This window comes from Cupressus sempervirens, chromosome 2 (genome assembly GCF_028749045.1).
Source record: "Cupressus sempervirens isolate cs-2001-9-10 chromosome 2, ASM2874904v1, whole genome shotgun sequence".
NCBI lineage: Eukaryota > Viridiplantae > Streptophyta > Pinopsida > Cupressales > Cupressaceae > Cupressus > Cupressus sempervirens.
The window spans coordinates 330,250,575-330,274,512 of NC_143119.1; the positions used below are offsets into that span (position 1 = coordinate 330,250,575).

The window sequence follows — 23,938 nt, forward strand, 5'->3', positions numbered from 1 at the left end:
GCTTTAATAGATGACATTAAGGCATTAAAGTAACAGAAACTCAACGGAGGCCAACCTTAAAATAACCCTATGAAAGATAATTAATGGAAATTCAAAATACCAACCTTACAAATAACCCCAGGCAATAAAATAATGAAGTTTCAAAGGACCAACCAGAGTAATATTCCTCTATGATAGGCCAACCACACTCTAGGCTATGAGTAATGCTCTCCTCAATATCAAGTCGCATGATATTCACCAAGTACTCTATGTAATGGCCTCCAGAACATCAATTTGCATAACATTCACAATGTACTCAAAATGTTTATAAGGTATGTGCAGACGCATGCTCATTATGTATACCACATAAACATCCATCATGCAAAATATAATCGATCTTGATCTGCATAGACATTGTAAAATATCCATCATAATAGAAAATTAAGTTATTGTAAGACTGTCCTTTCAATAACTTATGCAAATACAAGTGATAATCATTTTGGAAGTCGTCACTTCCTCATGATGTACACAGGGGATAGGGCCATTAAACCATGCAATCATATGCATGACACCAAATGTTTACATGAAATCAAAACTCCCTCTAATTATGATATGATCAAGATCTTCAAGGATCAACTAAAACATATCCTCTATTCGCTCCTTCAGACGAATGTGTCTGACTCCCTCTGAAACTGATATCGATCCTCCTTTTCCTACAAAAACATTCTCGAAGGAAAAAGATCAAGGCACATAGCTCTTATGGTACATATAAAAATACAAATAAGAGAGAGATTGCAATAATACTCAAGAATAATAAATAGTTGTGCATAATTATATAAGATATCATTCCAATAAAATATAGATAAATATCTAATTAAATATATGCTTTGAATGTATATGCATATGTTCAATCTTTAACATTATTTTTAATCTATATTTTTAACATATTATTTTGATTATTTAATTTCCTTCTTTCAAATCTATATAATAATAAATGATTTTATTGTAGCATAACTCTTACTCAAGGTGTGGGGTTCACACCTTTCCCACTATCCGCTTAATACCACCGCTTTGATTCCAAGGGTCTGACTCCCTCTGAAACTGATATCGATCCTCCTTTTCCTACAAAAACATTCTCGAAGGAAAAAGATCAAGGCACATAGCTCTTATGGTACATATAAAAATACAAATAAGAGAGAGATTGCAATAATACTCAAGAATAATAAATAGTTGTGCATAATTATATAAGATATCATTCCAATAAAATATAGATAAATATCTAATTAAATATATGCTTTGAATGTATATGCATATGTTCAATCTTTAACATTATTTTTAATCTATATTTTTAACATATTATTTTGATTATTTAATTTCCTTCTTTCAAATCTATATAATAATAAATGATTTTATTGTAGCATAACTCTTACTCAAGGTGTGGGGTTCACACCTTTCCCACTATCCGCTTAATACCACCGCTTTGATTCCAATCCACATCACCACTACTTTGACCCCTTTGTTACCATTGGTAATTTGGTTGCTTACCAGTCGCTATTGACTTCTTTGCTTTTATTCCATTTCATATTCTTAGTGGTAACATTTTGAATTACAAAACAATCATTGCCGTATCTCTATTGGCCTTAGTGGTGGGTCCCTTGTAACCCCCACAATGCATGCAACATCCTCCATACTCCTACATTGGTGGTGGGGCACTTCGAGCTTTTTTGGCGAGTGTTTGGCCGACCTTTTGGATCCCAAAATGCATCGCCTATTCTTTGGTATGCTGACATGTTTTCTAACATGGGTAGTCTTGCTAGGTGGCAGTATTTATTGCCATAGAAATCTGATAGCGACTATGCATAGGGAATGTCATAAGGGTCAGTTGTTTAAACATGTTCCCATTGACATGGTCAGTGATAATATAGTATATATTTGTTTGTATGCATTAGGACCACCTTGCACTGAGACTTTGTGGATTTTGTATGCATTTTTTGTTGAGATCGTTTACCTTTCACATTGTGGCAAACTAACGACGACATTATATGGTTACTATCATGCAATGTCAGGCAGGAGAAGAAAAACACGTACTATACCAAGCATGACATACCCGTCATACTTTTTAGACATATTAAGTAACAAGTTTTGTATCTTGATGCTAGACGCCTTCATGAATTTGTACTTCCCTTGATTCATTACGATTTCATTTTGAAAAACCTTCAAATGGAGTCGAATGGCCATTGTTGACAAAAATAGTCCACAATCCTCTTGACTCGTCAAACTTCCTTGATGAAGTGAATAAGAGGATATACTCGACGTTAATTAATAAAAAGTGCAGTTGTTGTCAATAAATTTGAAAATGTTTACAGACAATCCTCATACAAAGCAAGGTGCACAAAATTGGTGAATACAAATTTCTGAGCTTAACAATCATTTTGTTTCTGCAGGATTGAAACCTTCTCTAATACCATGTTGTTTTTTTGAGGATCGTTGCAATTGTAACAGCAATGCCATAATGTTTGGTATGTGTTTTCCAAATGGCAGCTACTTCTTATTTATTATTGAGACTATATTAAGAGGAGACATGTCCCATGGACATGTATATTCAATAAAATGATGACAACATAGTTACATAAATGTAACTTCGGTTGAGTTGCATGAGTTTATCCAGCTGAAGCTACCATACATCAACATGAAGTTATGCATTTACTTTCATAATCAAAGTTAAGTTATGAATATACCTTTATTGGTGATGAACATTTCATAAATATTCATTCGTATGTTTAATGTGATATGGATATTATAACTGAAAGTATAGTTGATATATATATATATATATATATATATATATATATATATATATATATAGAACATTGTGAATTTCTTAAAATAAATAAGTTATATAAATATTATTTATTTAAGAAATGTTTGATGTTTTATGAGATCAATATAATATCATAAGTATAAAGATGAAAGAAATTGAATATTATATTTATAATTACCACATCAGCAATGACAAGGACAATTAAGGATGGTGGTGTACAAATAAGTATTTATTTCTTGAGTATTACAATTATCTATTCATTATAGTCTTTCTCTTATTTGTATTTCTATATGTACTATAAGAGTCATTTACCTTGATCTTTTCCTCCGGGAATGTTCTTGCAGGAAAAGGAGGATTGATATCAGATTCAGAGGGAGTCTAACACTTTTTCAAAGGTAAAGAAGCTCAGAAGATCGATGTTCAAAGAGAGTCTGACACATCCATCTGAAGGAGCAGATAGAGGATATGTTTTAGTTTATCTTTGAAGATCTTGATCATATTTGAATCAAAGGAAGTTTTGACTTCATGTAAACTTTTGGTATCAGGCATGTGATTGCATGATTTAATGGGCCTACCCCCTGTGTACATCATGAGGGAGTCACGACTTCCAAATGATCATCACTTGTATTTAGAAGTTATTGAAAGGCGACAATCTTACAATAACCTAATTTTCTATTATGATGGATACCTTACGATGTGTATGCAAATCATGGTAGATTATACTTTGCATGGAGGATGTTTATATGGTACACATTATGAGAATGTGTATGCATTTACCTTATAAACATATTTTGAGTGCATAGTGAATATTATGCAAATTGATGTTCAAGAGGCCATTATACGGAGTACTTGGTGAATATCGTGCAACTTGACATTCTGGAGGCCATTACTCACAGTAGTTGGTGAATATCTTACAACTCAACATTCTAAAGGCCATTACTAAAAGAGTATTTGGTGAATATCATATGTTGATATTTTAGAGGCCAATACTCAAAGGTGATATCAAACCTTATTTGAGTACTTGGTGAAAATCATATGTTAATATTCTGCAGGCCATTACACAGAGTATTTGATAGATATCATATGTTGATATTTTGCAGGCCAATACTCATGATATCAAATGTATATCAAACTGTTACTTGGTGAATATCATGTGTTGATATTTTGGAGGCCAATACTCATCATATCAAATGTGATATCAAAATGGTGGATATCTTCTACTCAAAGATATCCTTAAAATTTGCCATTCCCAATATTACCAATAGTGTAGTATCTGCCTTGTGTTTATCCTCCCTAGCTAAGAGGGTGTGTTGATGTTTGATAGCTTCAGTCGGATAAACCTATATACAACTATATATGAGATATAATTTATATGTGTTCATTATATTTGAGACATAAGTTTATTGTTATATAAGAGAAATTAATATAATAATGATATGTGTGTGTGTGAGATTAAATTTGTTATTATATTAATTATTTGATTAACGAATATACATGTCCCATGAAGGACATGTCTCGTCATGACTTATTCTCAATATAAATAAGAGATCATTATCATTTGGAAAACACATACCAAACATAATGGCTGTGCTTTTACATTTGCAATGATCCTGAGAAAATCAACAAGGCCCAAAGCAAACTTAAGGCAGAATGAAGCAGCAAGTATGCAGAGATATCTTTCTCTCGAACATTAAGGAAGATAGAAAAAAATCGTTTATTGAGAAAATAGATCTGCAATTCAGCATAGAAGCATATTTGGATCTAGTAAAATTTCTGGTATGCCTGAAGACTGAGAATATGTTTGATATGTATGCTTGGCGTCTACAATGTAGATATATACTAACATATATGTAAATGTGTATGTATATGTTATGCCATGTCCCCGCCACAAAAGGAGATACTGATAAGACCTCATGATTTTCTAAGGATGAGTAATCAGACAAAAAGAAAGAGGTAAGCCCCTAAGAAACAGCAATTAATAGATAACTCTTTATTAGACAACAATCAAATATTGCATGCAGCGATTATTATGCCCCCACTGTCCTTAAAATAAGATAATTCAGATATGCATCTATACTCATAAATAGTTATCAAGGGAAATCCAATTGGGCATAAAAACGACTTCTTCATAACTGGCAATTTGTGAAGCCAAGAAGTGCTAATCCTAAATAAACGAATCTTAACAAATTATGATAAACCTTAATCAATCAGTTCCAGGTAGCCATGTCTTGAAGGGACGGAAATCAATATTGGAAAAGACAGCTCCTTATGAAGAAAGATAGATGACTTGGCCTCCTCTTGAAGGCTGTATATGATAGATCTGGATTTGAGCAGCAGGCGATTGAAGAAGATAAATAATCAAGCAAACACAATCACATCAAAGAATACAATCAAGCAATTGGAGAAGAGCAATCATTCCAAAAGACAATCTACAAATACAAATACAAATACAAACACAATCAGCAGAGCATGCATATTAAAAATCAAGGAAGGTCAATCTAGGAAGACTGAAGCATTCAATATAAAAGAAAATAAATCTAAGATTGACTCGTTGAAGTTTCACAGCGAATAGATCAGAGGAGTTAACTTGCAGTCATCTGCCTTTCAGAAAAAATAATACTAAATTTTATAACACCAAACTCATAACAATTCAATTAATTTGAACTTTCAATTAGATTATGAAAATGTTCATTCCATTTGCAGCAAAGCTGTACCACACTAGACACATTTATTTAGATATAGTGTGACAAAACACTTTTGAAAGATATACAAGGAGTTTCAAGAACACGCTTACTCCTAACAACCTCTGATCTATTCTCAAGAGATTCAGATCACAAAAAGAAGTCACAGCCAAGACTTGATGATGACCAACTTAAAGAGCTTAGAAAGTTAAAATTGTGTTTCCAATGTAGAGAACCTTGGGACCCAACTCATTAATGTGTTGTTAAGGAAAATGCAAAGGAGATTGAATACTCTATAGACCCTGAATCAAGTTCAAAAAAAATTGAATCAGACACAAGTGAGCAGGATTCTTCATCAGAAGAGTCAGAAAAGGAACAAGGAAGGGGTAGTGTTATGGCATAATGTGCAGAAAATAGGATCTTTTAGAGTTAGAGGAGTGTTGTGTGGGCAGCAAATAGTCACTCGAATTAATGAAGGTGTTGTGGCAAAAAGGGCTTTGAAAGCAGAAGAGCATAACAGCTTTAAGGTAATGGTTGCAGATGGTTTCGCTCTCACTTGCACAATTAAGACTCCCAAATCATGTATTCAGCTGGGTGAGTATGAGTTGAGAGATGATTTCTATGTTGTAAGCATTTGGTCATTCTACCGCAGAGCTTGGAATTCAATGGTTATGTTTTCTTGGTGAGTTTATAAAAAATTTACAAAACATGGAAATTAAATTTAAAGTGGATGCTAAGAAAATTCTTCTTAGAGGCATGACAAATGGTGGACCAAGAGTGGTTTCTTTCAAAAGGATGGAAAGATTGATAAGACATGACCAGGTAGAGTGGGTAGCTAAATATTTAATCAAGCCTAATGATTTAGGACAACAAAAGAGAACTTATCGCCCAAATGTTGAAGTGTTGATGAACAAGTAGAACAAGGTGTTTGGTGACTGTAATATCCCCATACTGTAAATAATAATCAATTAAACAGGTTTAAATTAAAGATTTAAAAGAATTAGTTTACTCTACTAACGGTTAACTACTTGAATGGACCCCTATGCCACTTGCATTCCTTGTATGTACCATATCCCCCTTCAAAATGGAACAGCATAGTGGTGATGTTGATGTGAGTTTTGTTCCACTATAACATACAAAATCGGATACTTAGTATTTCACAATGAAAAACCAAATCTCCAACTCTCTCTTAAATAAGAATGCCCATATGCTAAACAATGTATCTGAATTGTGTGATCAAATGAGACAACCTCAAGGTTCCTTATTTATGTGGACTTTCACTCAATTATAATGACGTAATATGTTGGTTACCACAAAGGAACTTACGCTATTCATTCAATGGATATCAACTACTTCAACTTCTTCAACTACTTCCAACCAAATAACTTTCAAATGAGATAAAAGCTACCTAACTCTAGGAATGTAAGATAATGTTGATGATGGGATGAGTCTCTAACCAATCCTTACTTCATCGTATCAACTAGGCATAAAAGTGTGCTATCTTCTATGGATGCAGCAATGATTTCCACATTGTCAATGCTCATCCTAATACCCTATGAAGGCGCAATCTAAATGAGCATATCTAAAAGAAGTTAAACACTTGTAATATAGGCCCCGACAACTTTTACACCTTTACTTACAATCAGCAAGAACCAAATGGTATGGACACTAGCTTCACCACTAATCACCATACAACAATATCTTCCATCAATCTAATTATACTTCTATCCATGAACTAAAATCCTAATCTCAGTGAGAGATGCAAAGAACCATGCAATACTCTAAAATGATCAAATATATCCACCGTGAAGACCAACGATGGACAAAGAACAACTTTGGTAATAATTTTGCAACAATTCTCTAACACAACTCCTTTTTTACAAAGGATGTGAGCAAGCCTTTATATAGGGGCTCAATTACAATGAATGGCCAAGATCAGTTTGAAATCAAGGCCAAGATTAATCTATATAAGCCCTAGTTAGGGTTTTTATAACTACCAGCTAAAAATATCAAATGCCCACCCAATCACAACTAAGCAACAAGAAGTGGGCCAGTAGAACCAATGAGAAAATTCAAATGCGCAACCACTAGATAAGATGCAATATCATGTGGACTAGTGAGAAGAGAACACTTTTAGTTGAAGTCACTGACTAGTAGACTGATGAGGAAATTCAAATGCAACCAAGAAGCAATCAGAAAAAAGGACATGTGGACCTATGCCACTTCACCCCAGAGGGGCCAATCATAATTAGGCATCTATTTATCAACCAATGAGCAAACTTAGGGCCACATGGACTTATGCCACCCCATCATCTTGGGAATTGTGTTTCTCATCCTCATCCTCCTTTTCACATTTAATGAACTTGGACACAATCTCATTAATAATTTCCATATCAAATGCCCACCCAATCACAACTAAGCAACAAGAAGTGGGCCAGTAGAACCAATGAGAAAATTCAAATGCGCAACCACTAGATAAGATGCAATATCATGTGGACTAGTGAGAAGAGAACACTTTTAGTTGAAGTCACCGACTAGTAGACTGATGAGGAAATTCAAATGCAACCAAGAACCAATCAGAAAAAAGGACATGTGGACCTATGCCACTTCACCCAGAGGGGCCAATCATAATTAGGCATCTATTTATCAACCAATGAGCAAACTTAGGGCCACATGGACTTATGCCACCCCATCATCTTGGGAATTGTGTTTCTCATCCTCATCCTCCTTTTCACATTTAATGAACTTGGACACAATCTCATTAATAATTTCCATAGGGACACTTGGCACACTTTTATTAGTTGAGGATATGGCTGCCACCTCAGAAAACTTATAATTTATACTTGATAAATACCCCTTACTTGTTGATGAGAAATAATGGTTAAGCCCTCAATGGCTCATCTTCTCAATTGCGTCCTCTTCTTGAAAGTTCTTCATCCTTTTTACCTTAGAGCCTCTTGCTCTTCCATAGATCTTGGTATCTTGAAGATGTTCCAATGCATAGATTTCAACTCAAGTTTCCTCCCAATGCCAAATCTCTATTGGTGTAGTGATGGAGGATTTGCATACTACAAGCGCCTCAATCTTCTACGTTACCTTCTTGGATGTGTTGAACCATTTTCATCTCATTGTTGATGAATCCATCTTCATTCTTCAATATTATCTTATGCATCAATCCTTTGAACTTTTGGTTTCGTGCTTCTTGCTTTTGCTGGTGGACCCGGTTCCCTTTCCTTTGGGTACTCATTCATCTTCCAAATTGTCATGTGTCAGCATGTCTCTCACCTCCTTGGCTTGAAGTCTTGTCTTGGAGAATTTTCAGCACCTCTCCCCATGCCTGGTCCTACATAAAACGGTATGATCAGGACTTTATTTTGCTTCAATCAAATTTGATTCTCAAAATCAGGGGTTAGAACGAGTCAAGTTATTAAAATCAGGACCTCTGTCATTTACATCAGACTTGGAAAATGGACTGGTTAAGGCTCACTATGCCTTCAAAGGCTCCAAGAACTGATTTGTTTTTATTGCTAGGAGTTCTATTACTAGCAATGCCAACCTTGATTTTATCTATGCCAAGCCAAAAGCTGTGACTAAAACACAAAATCAAATCTGATTTACATGCCCAAAATCTAATGATGACAAGTGGTGATCAACCTATTTCCTTATGTCTAAAACCTGTGATCGGATTCGAAAGGTTGACTTTGGGTTCTTAATTGAAAACTGGGATCAAAACATGTTGAAATGAAGTCGACAACAGGCCTCTAATAAAAAACATAATGTGCTGTTGAGAGGCCTTTTGGGATCAAAATCAGACATTAGGATGATGAGAGATGATCTCTCCTTAATGGTGGCTGCTCGACATTGCTTCAATGTGATTGGTATGCTGTCAACACTGCTCTTGAATGCAAATGTATGCTAAAAAAAGAGCATGGATCAGATCTCTATCTCTTACAACAGTCATAAAGCCTTCCTCAATCTGCCCCTGCAAGTTTGAATATTCCTGCCTTTTGCTTGTGTTTGCAAAGAAAACGTTTTTGGAAAATGAAGGCCTTGCTGCCTTGTTTATATAGTGACATCAATTTTGGGACCAATCCTTGAGGCAATTTGGCTAGAGTTTTGAGTATAGAAGGCTAGTAATTAATTAATTTACTTGAATTTCCAGCCTTTGCATTGGATAGATCTGATAGAGGCATTGAATTTAATGCTTTATTTTGCAAAGTTCAAGGTAATGCTTTAAAATCAAGCCTTGGATTGACCTTTGTACCCAGATATGCTGTAAATTACCCTTTATATCCTTTAAATATCATCATGTCTTATGCCAAATTCCTTTGAATTAACCCCCTTACATTCTTACCTCAAGTTTGGTGCCAACTTGCATTGAATTAAAGGGTTGGGTGTTTGAATTTGGGGTCTCAAAAGACCACACAGCACAAATTGGGGCCATCTCCATGTTATTTTGGCTCACATGTTACCTTAATTGAGGGGTCCAGTTCACTTTCCGAGGCCATACGCTAAAGATTTAAGGCTTATTTTATCCCTCAAGGCAACACGCTATATATAGGCCTATTTAAACTTGGATTTGGGTCCCATCCAACTTCATTTTAAGTCTGAAATGTATACTCCAGCTCACACGAGCCTAATTCTATTTTAAGTCCATTTTGAAGGTCCCAAGGCTGCACATTAGCCTAGTTTTTAGCCCCATCACGCCCACATGTAACATATAGAGCCATTTTTCTTAGAAATTTAAACCAAATAGCATGAAGAAGACTAGACGCTACATGATTGGGCCCTCTAGTCTGAAATCCTAGCTTTAGAAGTTAGATATAGGGCCTAGATCAATCAAATTTTGGCCCACCTCTATGTTAATTAGGCCTGACTTCAAGTTCCAATGCAGATCACCAACTATCCAGCAAGATTTGGGGCCTAATTAAAGCCATTTGTCTACATATTTTGTTACTTAAGACCTAATTTATCTTGCTGGGCCCATAACTGATATTTAAGGACCCTATATTTCAAGTTTTATGTTCTAATTGACAAGCTCCAAGATGCTATTGTAGGTATTATCGCTGCACCTTAAATCTGGGCCTTCCCAAGGTTTTCACTGGTCTTGGAGACCCAATTAAGGCCATGTCTTGCTCGAATTATGACCTGGTCCATAAAGAACGGGCCCACATGTTACACAAAGGGATGTATATGCTGTCCTTGAAACGATTAAATGGAAGAGGTTTGTTGGGAATGAAGAAGAGTTGAATCTGCAATTCATGGGAACGAAGAGGAGTCTCATCTCCAATTAATAGGAATGAAGAAGAGTCTCATCTTCAATTCATGGGAACAAAGAAGAGTCTTTCTCTTTAGTCCAATTTTACCTCCTCTTAGCTCAACTTCTATCTTTATTTAACACTTTCAGACGTAAACAAATTGCTCTCGATTTTCAAACTCTTACCAAAACACAAAAGAATCTTCATCATAATTATACATGCCTGCTTCATTACTCACTATGTATATATTAGAGGCAATGGAATACCTGCATATACCAAGTGAAGATATATAACATATTAATTAATTCATTATGTAATGCATTATATTTCATACAACAATATTAGACCAATAAATAAACTGCTGTTTGGTACATTAATTCTGAGTTTTAGTAATCTTCAATCTGATCAATTGCTCACTGTTCTTCTTTGATGCCTCCATCTTCTTCTCTGCTGTGGCTTAATACCTAAGCCTCCTCCTCAAAGCGTGGATTCTTTGGAGTGGCTACCTTTCGCGAGGGATCCAATCTCTTCAAAAGTGCCCTTCCATTAATAGTTTGGTGCCTTAATTAATTTCTTATAATGTGCCTCTTGGAAGATTGCATGCCTTAAATAACACTTAGGGACTTGTCTTAAGATCCCTATTTACTCCTGATCACTTCCTCCCAATAATCACGGATCATCAACCGATCACTATTTCTGTCCATTCCTAAGGTTTCTTGTCCATTCTTCTTGACAAAATGAATTGCTTACAGAAGGGATATCTCCTTCACGATGGGGGTGTGACAATCCTTGTTTTTCAGTCTTGTGTGCTTAATTTCGATATTGTTCTCACTTTTTTTAGCATCTAAATGTTTATATTATTACGGAAGTAATTGGTAAATACTTGCTTGTTATTAACAAAGACCGAAAGGTCAATTTATACAAAAGAATGAGACAATGCTTCCTTAGGAAACAATCGTAAAGAATAGAAAGATTCTATTCTAAAGAAAGCAAACTAAAGCTTATTAGATATTTACAATAGATAACCATTAACTAATAATAGACGACTTATCTATTATCGTAATACCCTCCCTTAATGGTTAATCTATCTAACACACCAAGTTGTCCTTTGAATTTGACAAACTTATCAAGACCAAGAGGCTTGGTGAGAATGTCTACAATCTGATCTGTGGTAGGAACATACTGCAAATCTATAATCCCATCTTCAACCAGTTGTCATATGTAATGACAGTGAACATCCACATGCTTGGTTCGTTCATGGAAGACTGGATTTCGTGCTAACTTGATAGTGCCTTCATTATCAACAAATAGAGTAGTTGGTCTTGTTGGTGACATTTGCATATCCCCAAGCATACGACGAAGCCAAACAGCTTCACACCTTGCCTTAACAGTCCCTCTATATTTGGCCTCTGTGGAAGAGAGAGAAACTACCTGTTGCTTCTTACTGGTCCATGTGACTGCACCGGATCCCAAACTGAACACATATCCAAATGTTGACTTTTTATCATCAACAGAGCTTGCCCAATCTGAATCTGTGAACCCACTGAGTTTAGGATTTGAACTTCGAGAGTACAAAAGTCCATAATCTGAAGTGCCCTTCACATAACGAAGCATACGCTTTGCTGCCATCCAATGATCAGCCTTAGGAGCTGTCATAAAGTGTGAAATATAGCTGACTGTGAAGCTGATATCATGCCTAGTAGCAGAGAGGTAGATGAGGTTGCCTACTAGTTGCCTATATGTAGTATCATCAACGGAAGGAGAATCAAACTTTGCTGATAACTTGAGACCTTTCTCCATAGGTGTAGATGCAAGTTTGCAATCCTGCATACGGAATTTGTCTAACAGAGCCCTAGCATATTTACACTGAGAGATGAATATACCAGAAGATTGATGCCAAACTTCAACACCTACGCAATAATGCATGAGCCCAAGGTCAATCATATCAAGACTTGCATAAAAAATTTTTGATTCCCTGAATCAAAGATGTCGAACTGCCAGTGATGATCAGATCATCCACATAAATAACCAGAAGGATGATGTCACTGTCAGTAGTCTTGATGTATAGATTTGAATCTAAAGAACTCCTCTTGAAGCCTTGATCACTGAGGTACTTATCAAGTTTTTTGTACCATGCCCAAGGGGCCTGCTTCAAGCCATAGAGAGCTTTTACCAATCTGAGAACCTGATAGTCTTTACCAGCAACCTTGAAACCAGGCGGCTGCGTCATGTAGACCTTTTTATAGAGATCACCATTCAAGAAAGCACTCTTGACGTCCATCTGATGGACCTTCCAACCAAACTGTCTTGCCATGGCTAGGACTAATCTAATGGTGCTCATCTTTGCAGTAGGAGCAAAGGTCTCCTCATAATCAATGCCCTAACGCTAAGAAAAGCCCTTCGCCACTAAACAAGCTTTGTACTTATCTAAAGTACCATCCGATTTGTATTTGATTTTGTAAACCCATGTGTAGCCAATGGGTTTCTTTCCTAGTGGAATATCACAAAGGACCCAAGTGTTGTTTTTCAATAGGCTTTGGTGTTCAGATGTCATGGCTTGTTCCCACTCTGTAATTTCTTTAGCCTCAGAATATGTTTGAGGTTCAAACACACTGTGAATGTTGGCCATAAGAGAAAAGTTAACAGAATCTGTAGTTTTGCTCTTTTCCCAAGCAGTTCTCCCATCACGAAGATCGGCAAGTGTCTTAGCCCACCACTTAGGCCGGATAGGAGAATGACCAACATTAGTATTAGGAGATGCTTGATCAGCAAGATCCTCATCAAAAGAATCTGGATCAAACTCAGGTGAAGCCTACAAAGCGAGGTGATCCTGTAGGAGAAGCTGGAGGTGTCTGTACAGGTATCATTGGAAAAATTGGAGCTACAGGAGCTACTGGAGCCCTCCCATCAAGTCGACCTAATGGAAGCCGAACTCCCAAATCATGAGCCATCATAGGCTAGTCTGCTAGATCAGGAACAGGAGAAACCGGCATGAATGGTCCTCGTTGCTCATCAAAGACTATATCACGACTATAGATGAGACGAGATGTCTCAACATCGATTAGGCGGTAGGCTTTGTGAAGAGTGTTATATCCAGCAAGCATCAATTTCTGACTCTTGGCATCCAACTTGGTGCGTGACGCATCAGGGATCCAAACAAAACCAAGGGAGCCAAAAACCTTCAGGTGACTGATTCTAGGCTTGCCACCTGACTAGGCCTCTTCCAGAGTTTTACCTTTGACCACCACTGTGGGTGATTGGTTCAACAGATAAACTATAGTATTAACTGCTTCTACCCAAAACTGCTTCAAAACATGTCTGTATTCAAGCATGGAACGAGCCCTCTCAGTGATTGTCTTGTTCCGAAGTTCAACTACACTGTTCTGTTGTGGCGTGTGGGGTGTGGTTAATTGGCGTTTGATGCCATGTGTATCCAAGAAGCTGGAGAAAGCATTAGAACAAAATTCACCCCCATTGTCTGATCTAAGAGTAATAATAGATTTTCCAGACTCTTTTTCAACTAAAGGTTTAAACTTCTGAAATACAGGAAATGCATCTGATTTCTTTTTAAGGAAATACACCCACATTTTTCTACTGAAATCATCAACAAACAACAAAAAATTCACCCCCATTGTCTGATCTAAGAGTAATAATAGAGTTCCCAAACTCTTTTTCAACTAAAGGTTTAAACTTTTGAAATACAGAAAATGCATCTGATTTCTTTTTAAGGAAATACACCCACATTTTTCTACTGAAATCATCAACAAACAACAGAAAATACCTGAACCCAAGAACAAAAGTGGCCATAAGGACGCAAATATCGGCATGAACAACCTGACGTACCTAAGAAGCTCGCCATGAGTCACCACTGGTGAAAGGCGTGCGATGTTGCTTCCCAGCCTGGCATGCGTCACAAACTCCAAGCTGTTGAGTTTGAATCTCTGGCAATCCAAGAACATGCTCATCCCAAGCAAGCTGTGAGAGATAATGCACATTTAAGTGCCCATATCGTTGATGCCAAAGTGTTCTGACAGAAGATCACCGAGCATCCATAGCTAAGTTTTGAGAATCAGCAAATCTGAAAAGACCATGATCCTCAAGACCCACTGCAACAGTATACTTAGTCACCCGATCAGTGATGGTGCATTGATGTGAACTGAAGGTGACTGTCAATTGTGGAGAATGTCGCAACAACTAACTAACTGAGAGTAGATTTAGTTCCATCCCTGGAACATAGTACACATCAAGGAATATGAGATTCCTCCCAATAGACTAAATCTGAATGTTGCCTTTATCGACAACTATGTACTCTTCTCCACCACCAAAAATAATAGAGTCTGAATAAGGCTGGTAGTTAGTAAACCAGTCTCTGCGGCAAGTGAAATGACAAGAGGCACCTTAATCAATCTACCAGGCAAATGACTTCACATGATCTGCAGGTCTTTTAGCCATTAAGGCAAAAAAGGCAAATTTCGCCTGCTCAATGTGCTTTGCACTATTTGCTTTGGGCTGCGAACTTGATTGCTTAGACTGTATAGCTAAGCGTTTTCGACATTCAACCTTCATGTGTCCAAACTTATGGCAATAGTTGCATTGAATGTTCTTTTTGGAACCATCTGGTGCTGAAGCAGAAGACTTCTGCTGAGATGGCTGTTGAAACTTGCCCTTATCCTTTTGAAAGGATTTCACAGCAAAGGCTTGCTTGGTGGAGGTGGAACTAGAACTGCTACCGAACTGTTGTTTCCACCGATCTTGCTGAAGCAATAGTGTGCAGAGATCGGTGGACTTCAAATCAACATCAGAAGATGTGATGTTGAGAGTCTCAATAAAATGCTCATAGGATTTTGGTAAACTCCGAAGAGTGATAACCACAATATCCTCTTCCTCCATCTTGCGACCGATGGCAAGTAGCTGATCACGGATTTCCTGAATCTGATTCAAGTGTGCCTGGAGCAAGGTACACTCATCCATAACAATAGAAAACAAAGTATTTTTCAGAAAGAAGGCTTTGCTTTTGTCAGAAGTCTCATGAAAGCCTTTAAGATGTGTCCAAATCTCGGCAGCTGTCTTGCCAAATGGAATCTAAGAAAGCTGATCATCAGCCACGAATAATTTGAGAAGCATCACTGCCTCTCAATTATTTAGACCCCATGTATCTTGATCAGGACCTGAAGAAGTCGGACGCTTTGTAACACCCAAAACAAGTTGATCAGTGGTCCAATATTATAAAAATTGCGATGATGCACTACTTCCAGGTGCCATAATTGCGACCATTGATTTTGGAGTTATGCTCGAGCAGAATATTTGTCAGAGATGCCATTGCACGTTTTCCAATGAAAAACTGTGAAAATTTGTGAAAGCGAATTCTTCGAGGCAAAAATTTCGAAGACCCAAAAGAATTGGAGAGTGACGCAAAAGAGAGCTCGAAAAACCTAGAAGGAATATGTTGTTAGTTTTTGGATCCATGGGCTCGAAAATCAAGGCAAGAAAAACAAGGCACCTAGAAAAAACAGACGACAACCCAATTAAGCTCTCAAAAAACCCACCAAGAATTTCAAAATCAAAATATTTTTGCGACCCCAAAAATTAGTGTTTCGGGCAAAAAATCAATCGACGGCCATGGAGATCGAATCTGCAAAAAAATAGAGGTTGCCAACAAAAAGCTATCCAATTTTGTTCGGAATATGAGACAACATTAGCAATGAGTTTGTGGCAAAACAAACTCTGCCTCAAACACACTGGCCGTGACCTCAAAAAAATGCAAAATGCACCCAAGTTTGGCACACACTAACACCAATTCGCCATTAACAATTTGCCACGCCTTTTTACAGGCACGATTTGAAGAAAGTCGCACTAGATTTCTAGAAAATCGCACAGGATTTACAAACACGATTTGGAAAAAGTCGCGATTTGCAGATGATTCCGGCCAAGAAACAAGACAATACTAGTCACAAATCCGACGGCCAAGGAAAAATCGTGATTTGCAATCAAATCGACATGATTAGACCATGAATCACAAAAACAAAGCCGCGATTTTTCCAGGAAAAAATCTGCGATTTTCAAAAACCTCAGCCAAAACACCCTAGTCGAAAATCTCAAGGTTTTTGAGATTAGAATGTAAGGATCACAGAATAATTTCAAATTTTGGCTCTGATAATTTCGGAAAAGAAATTATAATTTTCGAAAAAAATAAAAAATATGCTTTGATACCATATTAAGGAAGTAATTGGTAAATACTTGCTTGTTATTAACAGAGACCGAAAAGTCAATTTATATAAAAGAATGAGACGATGTTTCCTTAGGAAACGATCATAAAGAATAGAAACAATCTATTCTAGAGAAAGCAAAAAACGAAAGCAAACTAAAGCTTATTAGATATTTACAATAGATAACCATTAACTAATAATAGACGACTTATCTATTATTGATATAGATATAATGTTCCTATGGACCAAGCAAATATTTGTTGTTCAAAGATTGAGTTTATCATTTCGTTCTAGAGAATTTGTTTGAGCTAGTTCATGAAATCTTTAATGAAGAACAGCTTGAGGACTATCCTTGGTAGTTTACAGATCCCCTACCAATCTGCCACTGTCACAACTCAATATTTAACAATGTTGTCCACATATTTTTTTAACTAATTGTGTCAGTCAAAGAAAATAGATAGTCAGTTAATTTAAACATGTATTAGATCGACATTTTTTAAATAATTATTGCAAATTAAAAGGTGATCATAGAGAGGAGGCTTAAAGAAACTGCCACTTCAACTTTTACCTCTTGGTGTTTCGCTCCAATTTTAGTATATGTTAGCTGGTATCAGAGGCGGTGGAAATGGCTTTGGGGTATTTAATTCTTTACATTTTTTTTATGGTGCCTGGCAGCGCATGCTATTTTCACAGTCCATGTTGGGGGGGGGGGGGGGGGGGGAATAATTCACCGGCTTCCATACATATTGTAGATGGCTTCTATATGAAAACTTAGTTCCTTTGACACAGTGATTGGAGGATATTTCTAAATTACATTTAGAAATCTATACTAAGGGCAATGGAAGTCGTTCCATGTGCAGCTCTAACCGTAGAAGACAGCATGGAATCACTTGGGAGGGGTGGGGGTGATCTGCAAAAACATATGTATCAGTTCAAGACCAACGAAGGAGTAAAGGATGTAAGCAGAGGTTATGAAATCTGGTTGCGTGCTTATGTGCTACATTTTCTTGAGAGAAGCAAATGGATCTAAACAAACAACTGGCAACGATCGATCTATATATGTGCGTGTATCTTCAATTACAAATATTGCTCTGATCAGAGAGCAAGAGAGGAGCATAGCATGGCCAGCAAAATTACCTTGCCATGCAATTTCCTATTAAGGGCAAACTGAATCTATTGCACAGGTAAGCAAATACTCTGCCTCACACCACTTAACCTTCACAATCAAAATGAGCACCACAGCCCCAAATTTGCATAGCAAAAGTGTTAGAAAGGACAAGGTTGTCGTTGCACCAAAAGATCGACCTATTAATGCCTGATACAACCAGTAGTCTTATAGAAACACAGGAGGCAATTAAGCCATGTCACAAACCCTGCAAGGGATGCTGGCGCACTGCCAACAATCCCCCTCCCAGCATCATTCATCGTGGCTTGCAAGATTTGAACCTGTGACCAAGCTCTGATAACAATTGTTAGAAAGGACAGGGTTGCCATTGCACCAAAAGATCAACCTGTTAATGCCCTATACAACCAATAGTCTTATAGAACCACAGGAGGTGATTAAGCCATGTCGCGAACCCTGCAAGGGACGCTGGCCCACTGCCAACAAGAAGTGCAAGAGTGGTGTAGTGTGTGGCTCTACCTCTCCCGGGAGCATTTCTTTTTTATTGTGATAGCATGCCATGGACATAGAGCACAACAGTCATAGAGTATCCTTCGATGAAGCCTTCCAAAAGGACTTGAATCAATGGAGTCAATGCCAGCCAGGTTGTTGTATTAGACTTCTTGTTAAACACATCATATCCAGAATGCTTGTCTTGCTCTATAACTATATAGGTTTGTTAGATATATTCTTTGTCTCAGAATCATTATAGCTGAGTATTGAGGCCCGTTGGTCTTTTGTTTCTCTGTGTGTCATGCTTTGCTTTACATCATTATTATTCTTGCCTTGATGTCACTATATGATCTCGTGCTTAAGGTGCATTAGCGGCTTCCAATTTTTTATATATTTAATTAGATGTTTACCCACATGCCACAGCCATTGTTATAATCACATCTGATCTCCCTCCAGCTGCAATAAACCTCTCTTGGGAAAAATACAATGTTCTGAGTTAAATTTGTTTGGCTCTGCAAAATGCTATCAATGTTTTATTGCTGTTAGTTTTCCTTCTCATATAAGTTAAGGACTTTGAGCACCACAACAACATTATGGAAACCGTTTTGAGTATAGAAAGTAGCATGTGGATGTAAAGTGTTTGCCAAAAACTAAAATTGCTTCTGTTAAAGCTAAACCTGGCAGTCTTCCCTTTAGGAAATTTGGTTATGCATCTCCTCCAGCATCGGCTTGAAAGCCTCTTAAACCTATGTGCCAAATCCAGTCCTGCAATCCAAGAATAGATAATATAATTTGACACCTAAATCCTCTATTGTCAATATATATATGATCAGTGATGGTAATGAAATTACCTTATTATACCAATCTGATGTCCTTGAGCATGCTAATTGTTTGGGGAATTTTGTCAGTTCGCTGCTTCATTTTATGAAACAGATCTTGTGCCCTGCCAATCCATCTACATTTTGTCAAAGAGTTTACTGGCATTTTCCCTTCTGTGAAATTTTCAAACCAGACTCGGAATCTCCATCCATATGCCACTTCAAGTAGATGCTTCATTACTTCCAGACATTGTCATTATACCTGGGAAGAGCTGACAAGGGAACGAGCAGATTGCACAACATAGTTTTTGAATTTAAGTGGCTTAATAGATGTTGCTCAAGTCATAATACTGCAAAATGTGAGAGATCCTTGCTTTTTTTTGTCAACACTAAGTAGTCATTGTTGATTACACCTTATAGAACCCATGCTTGTGAGAGTACTCGGCTCTATACAGTCACATGTTGAATTGTCAAAATTAACTATGCTCAGTGAAGACTATAAGTTGATATCAAGGATTGGGTAGTTGATCAAAAGAAAAAAATAATATAATAAAACACAAAAGAAAGGAAACTTCATCTCACTTGCTAGTTCTCACGAAATCTTGTGAATATCTCCGGTTTTAAGACTCTCTCAATGAGTGTGGATGATTGGTTCTTACAACAGGTAAGTTCTTGGTAAGTTATTTACAGTATGAAATATATGCTGATTGTTAAGAATGCAAGTTGATAGGTTACATCTAGAAACTTGGGAACTGGTGAGATTTAGTTATCTTAAATATGCATTGAACATGCCTGATAATGAGATGTTGAATTTTTCCTCTTTGCTGTCATGTCTTAATGAGTAGAGACATTTTGTGGTGTTCATTACATGCTTGGAGAATTCTTAACTTCTTAAAGAAGTATGATGATTTAGTAGTGAGATTATATCATGGTGTCCTTGTTTCAGTCATCACCACTATGTTACTCATGTGTTTGATATGGAAAAATATTGTATGGAATGGTAGCAATTAGTAAAGATTGTTGTTTTGTCAATATAAATATGATATATGCTTCATGAGTGTCAATGTAATGTCCCCCACTTAGCCAGTCTGGATGTATGTTGTCGTTAGCCCATTCGTGTATGGTCCCAAGGGCTAACCAAGACTTAAAAAGGGATCCTGAGGTGATTTGGCCTAGTCAAATTTAATTACAGGCCAAACGGAGTTCGTTTGTTGGGTTTTTGGAAAGACTTACCATTCTTAGTAAGCCAACAGGGGGATGCAGTGCCTTCAATTTTAGTGACAGGATGAGATGCGTTTTGTTGGGCTCTTTCCAATGAGCTATTATATGTGGGATTCTGAGTTTATTTGGTATATTATTTTAATGTTTGAAGTTATAATGATAAAGTGACTATTTAAATTAAATATTATAATGTTTCATGAAGTCACTTTATAAAAAATCAAGATTCCCCCTTTTGAATACATACATGGGCTTTGTAAAAGAAAAAAAAGAAGTAATATTAAAACTCATGTATTATCCCACATTGGCAAGACGGAAGCGTTGAACAAGTGAGGAAGGGATTAAAAAGAAGAGGATAGCACTCATTTATTCATGCTTGGATATTATGTGAATTTGGCAATTGTGAAGATTTTCTCCTTGGGCTTGGAGGACGTAAACCCTCTGTGCTATCAATCTTGACGCCATTGAAAGACATGGTCTTGAGATTTGTGTTGGAACTTCAAGGTAATTTATATTGATATATATTCTCTTTTTGGTCGAATTTCACTGTGCCAGGAAGAGTTCAGTTCTAGTAGTCGGGAATGAAGAGCCAAATTATAAATCTAGGTTGCTGATAGAGTTCGAAGTTCATAGTAATTCCCAGGCTGCTGTACATGTTACTGGACATCTTTGTTGAAGGCATCATTTAGCATGGCTGGGTTTGTGGCCGAGCTACAGTGACAGGGCTACAGTGCCGAGCTACAGTGACACGGCTGCAGTAATTGCTGCCTTGTGGAAATCAGATTTTGAGGGGCTGCAAATTAGTGCTGTGGCTGTCTAGTGACTGCATAGAGGCACAGAACCAGTACAACCAGGTCTGGAGTTTTAACATTTTTCAAAGCGATCTGCTGTTGCTATTGCTGGAGCTGTTTCTTGTGAGTAACTGTTACATTCTTGTCAAACTTGTGTGAAACTTATGTTGGTAATTACCAAGTTTGCAATGGTCTGATACTCTGATTTGAAATGCAAATTTCTGAGATAAATCTGAATGTTGGAAGCTTTAAAAACAAATTGCACTGAAGTTATGTTTATGTAACTCTTGAAGTATTCATCTTCTTATTTAATTATTTATTACTGAAAGTAACTGTGAGCAATAGTTTTATATTGACAAACATTTCATCCATAATGGAAAGAGACAAATCAGAAATTTCAACTACCAGATTGCTTGCAAACTGTTTGACAAAATTTCCACAAGCAGACGGATTCAAAAAACAAGCTGAAAACAGGGTGGCCTATTACACTCAACAATATGGATTATTAGAGGTAGATACAGGATTGTATGTCACACAATTCCATTACGCCTCTCAGTTTTGCTTGTTTGGACTTTCCTCAAGATGGTTAGGTATCTTTCACATCAGGAAGATTCCGAGAAAGCTTAACATTTTTGTGGTAGGGTGGAAACACACTCCTACAATATTCTCGCCCCTGATGTTTTGTGAGGAACAAGTGTCTAGAGCTCCTGTCAAGAGAGTCTTCATGTTTAACTTATTATGTTTTCTTTGTTATCGACCAGGTTGTCTATCATAATGGCATTGTAAACTTATGTTTATCAATCGGTGACTTCAGTAAAATCTCCATGTCATTTGTAAATTCAGTTCTTGGTTGTAATTTCATAATTTGTTACTCATTGGTGTTGAAGTTGTTAATGATCTTGATGTAATAATTCATGTAATATACTATTAATGCATTCAACTATGTGGTTGGTACTCTTCCTCTTGTTGTAGACATATCTATTCTGTTTGACAAGCTAGTCAAACCATGTACCTTGTTCATATTAATTTTAATGGAAATTATTTGTTTTGACTATGCTGACCAACTCCCTTGTCTTTTGTGTTTTGTCGATGTGGCATGTGTTGTCGAGACTAGGGTCTTTACACACTGTACCACAGCCAGTGTATACAACAATTATAAGAGATAGTGATTAAAGAGTAAAAAGTGTTCCCGTCCATCGACAGTATATAGGGTTCATAATTGTTATTGTCTCGCAACATATCTACAAAATTACACCTATATATTTTGATATTAATTCCTTTTGTTCTGTGGAGAACAAGGCATTACATGCTCCAAAAGCTTTGCAATGGGGAAAGAAGCTAGGGACGGAAAGCCCGAAAGGGACAATTACATTCACAAATTCAGCTTAGCAACAAATGCTTGAAGTTGTTTGTGCGCCAGTGGAATTAAACCAATATATATGAGGATAACTGTTACTGTTGTAATGACTTTTATGGAAATCGTCTTCAGACGCAATTGAGGCACGCAGCTCAAATTTTACCGAAAATTGTAAAAATCCAATAGAAAAAATGTTCTTTTAGATCACAGCCAATCTAGACGCCCACTTGAACCAATGAGATACACCATATGAATGTTGACAGTAAAGATATCTTTTAATTCACGGTTTACAATATTCAAACAGATTTTGTAACCCTAGAGTTAGACCTCATGCTCAAGGGGAGGGAGGGAGGGAGAGAGAGAGAGAGAGAGAAATTCATATATTGCAGTAAATTAAGACGACTAAATTTTAAACGAGGCGACTATGTTAGGCAATACATACCGAATCGAATTACTATAAATAGTGTTCGTAACATTAAAAAAATTTAAGCCCTTACACAATTCAGGAGAGAAAACTGAAAAGGATCGACTTACCATAGAGAAAGAAGACTTACCTTCAACTGTATCGACACAATACAAAATGCAGAAAATATAGAGAGAGAGAAGCCCTCTACTGCAACATCTTTTCTTCTTCTCAATGTCATCCGCTAACATGGAGTCACTACATGCTCTGTAAATAAAATTTCCAATCATGGCTTTCTATGTTTGATTTCTAGATCGTTAAATTCGTTGAGATTCACGTTCTGAGAGGGTAATGCGCAATTAGACAAACTATGAATAAACTCACGTAAATGTTTGTTGTGTTAATCAAACAAGTAAAACCCTAAGAATGAGAATTCCAGGGTAGTCAACTTTAAGCCGGATAAATTTGTCATTTTCTCCAGGGTTAAGGCCATGTTTTCATGCTGTAGTTTATGTCATTGGTCTAGTAGTTATTTTTAAACTTTTGCAGGAAATATTTGGAGAGTATATTTATTTTCAAATTGATATATATATATATATAATTGATCTAAAGTTTTTTTTTTTTTTTAAATCATAAAAATATGTCAAATTAAGGTTTGGTCTGGTTAGTTATATTTGTGGCTTTTACAACCAATAACATATGTAGTGGTTACAAAATGACATATACTTCTCTTTTGGTTTATTTGGTTAGTAATATAGGTTCATTTGTTGTGCTTGTTTGTTAATTGATAA

General features: G+C 36.6%; 1 protein-coding gene across 2 annotated transcripts in view; it reads right to left on the bottom strand.

The window, feature by feature from the left end:
• The window catches only part of LOC149572451 (folate receptor family protein), an 82,479-nt gene extending 58,792 nt beyond the window's left edge, over positions 1–23,687 (bottom strand). For both annotated transcript variants that reach the window (XM_089813604.1, XM_089813603.1), the window contains exon 1: positions 23,299–23,687. In XM_089813604.1, the coding sequence (XP_089669730.1) occupies positions 23,299–23,437 (139 nt within the window). In that variant the 5' untranslated portion in view covers positions 23,438–23,687. The remainder of the gene's footprint in view (positions 1–23,298) is intronic.
• Positions 23,688–23,938: the final 251 nt, after the last annotated feature.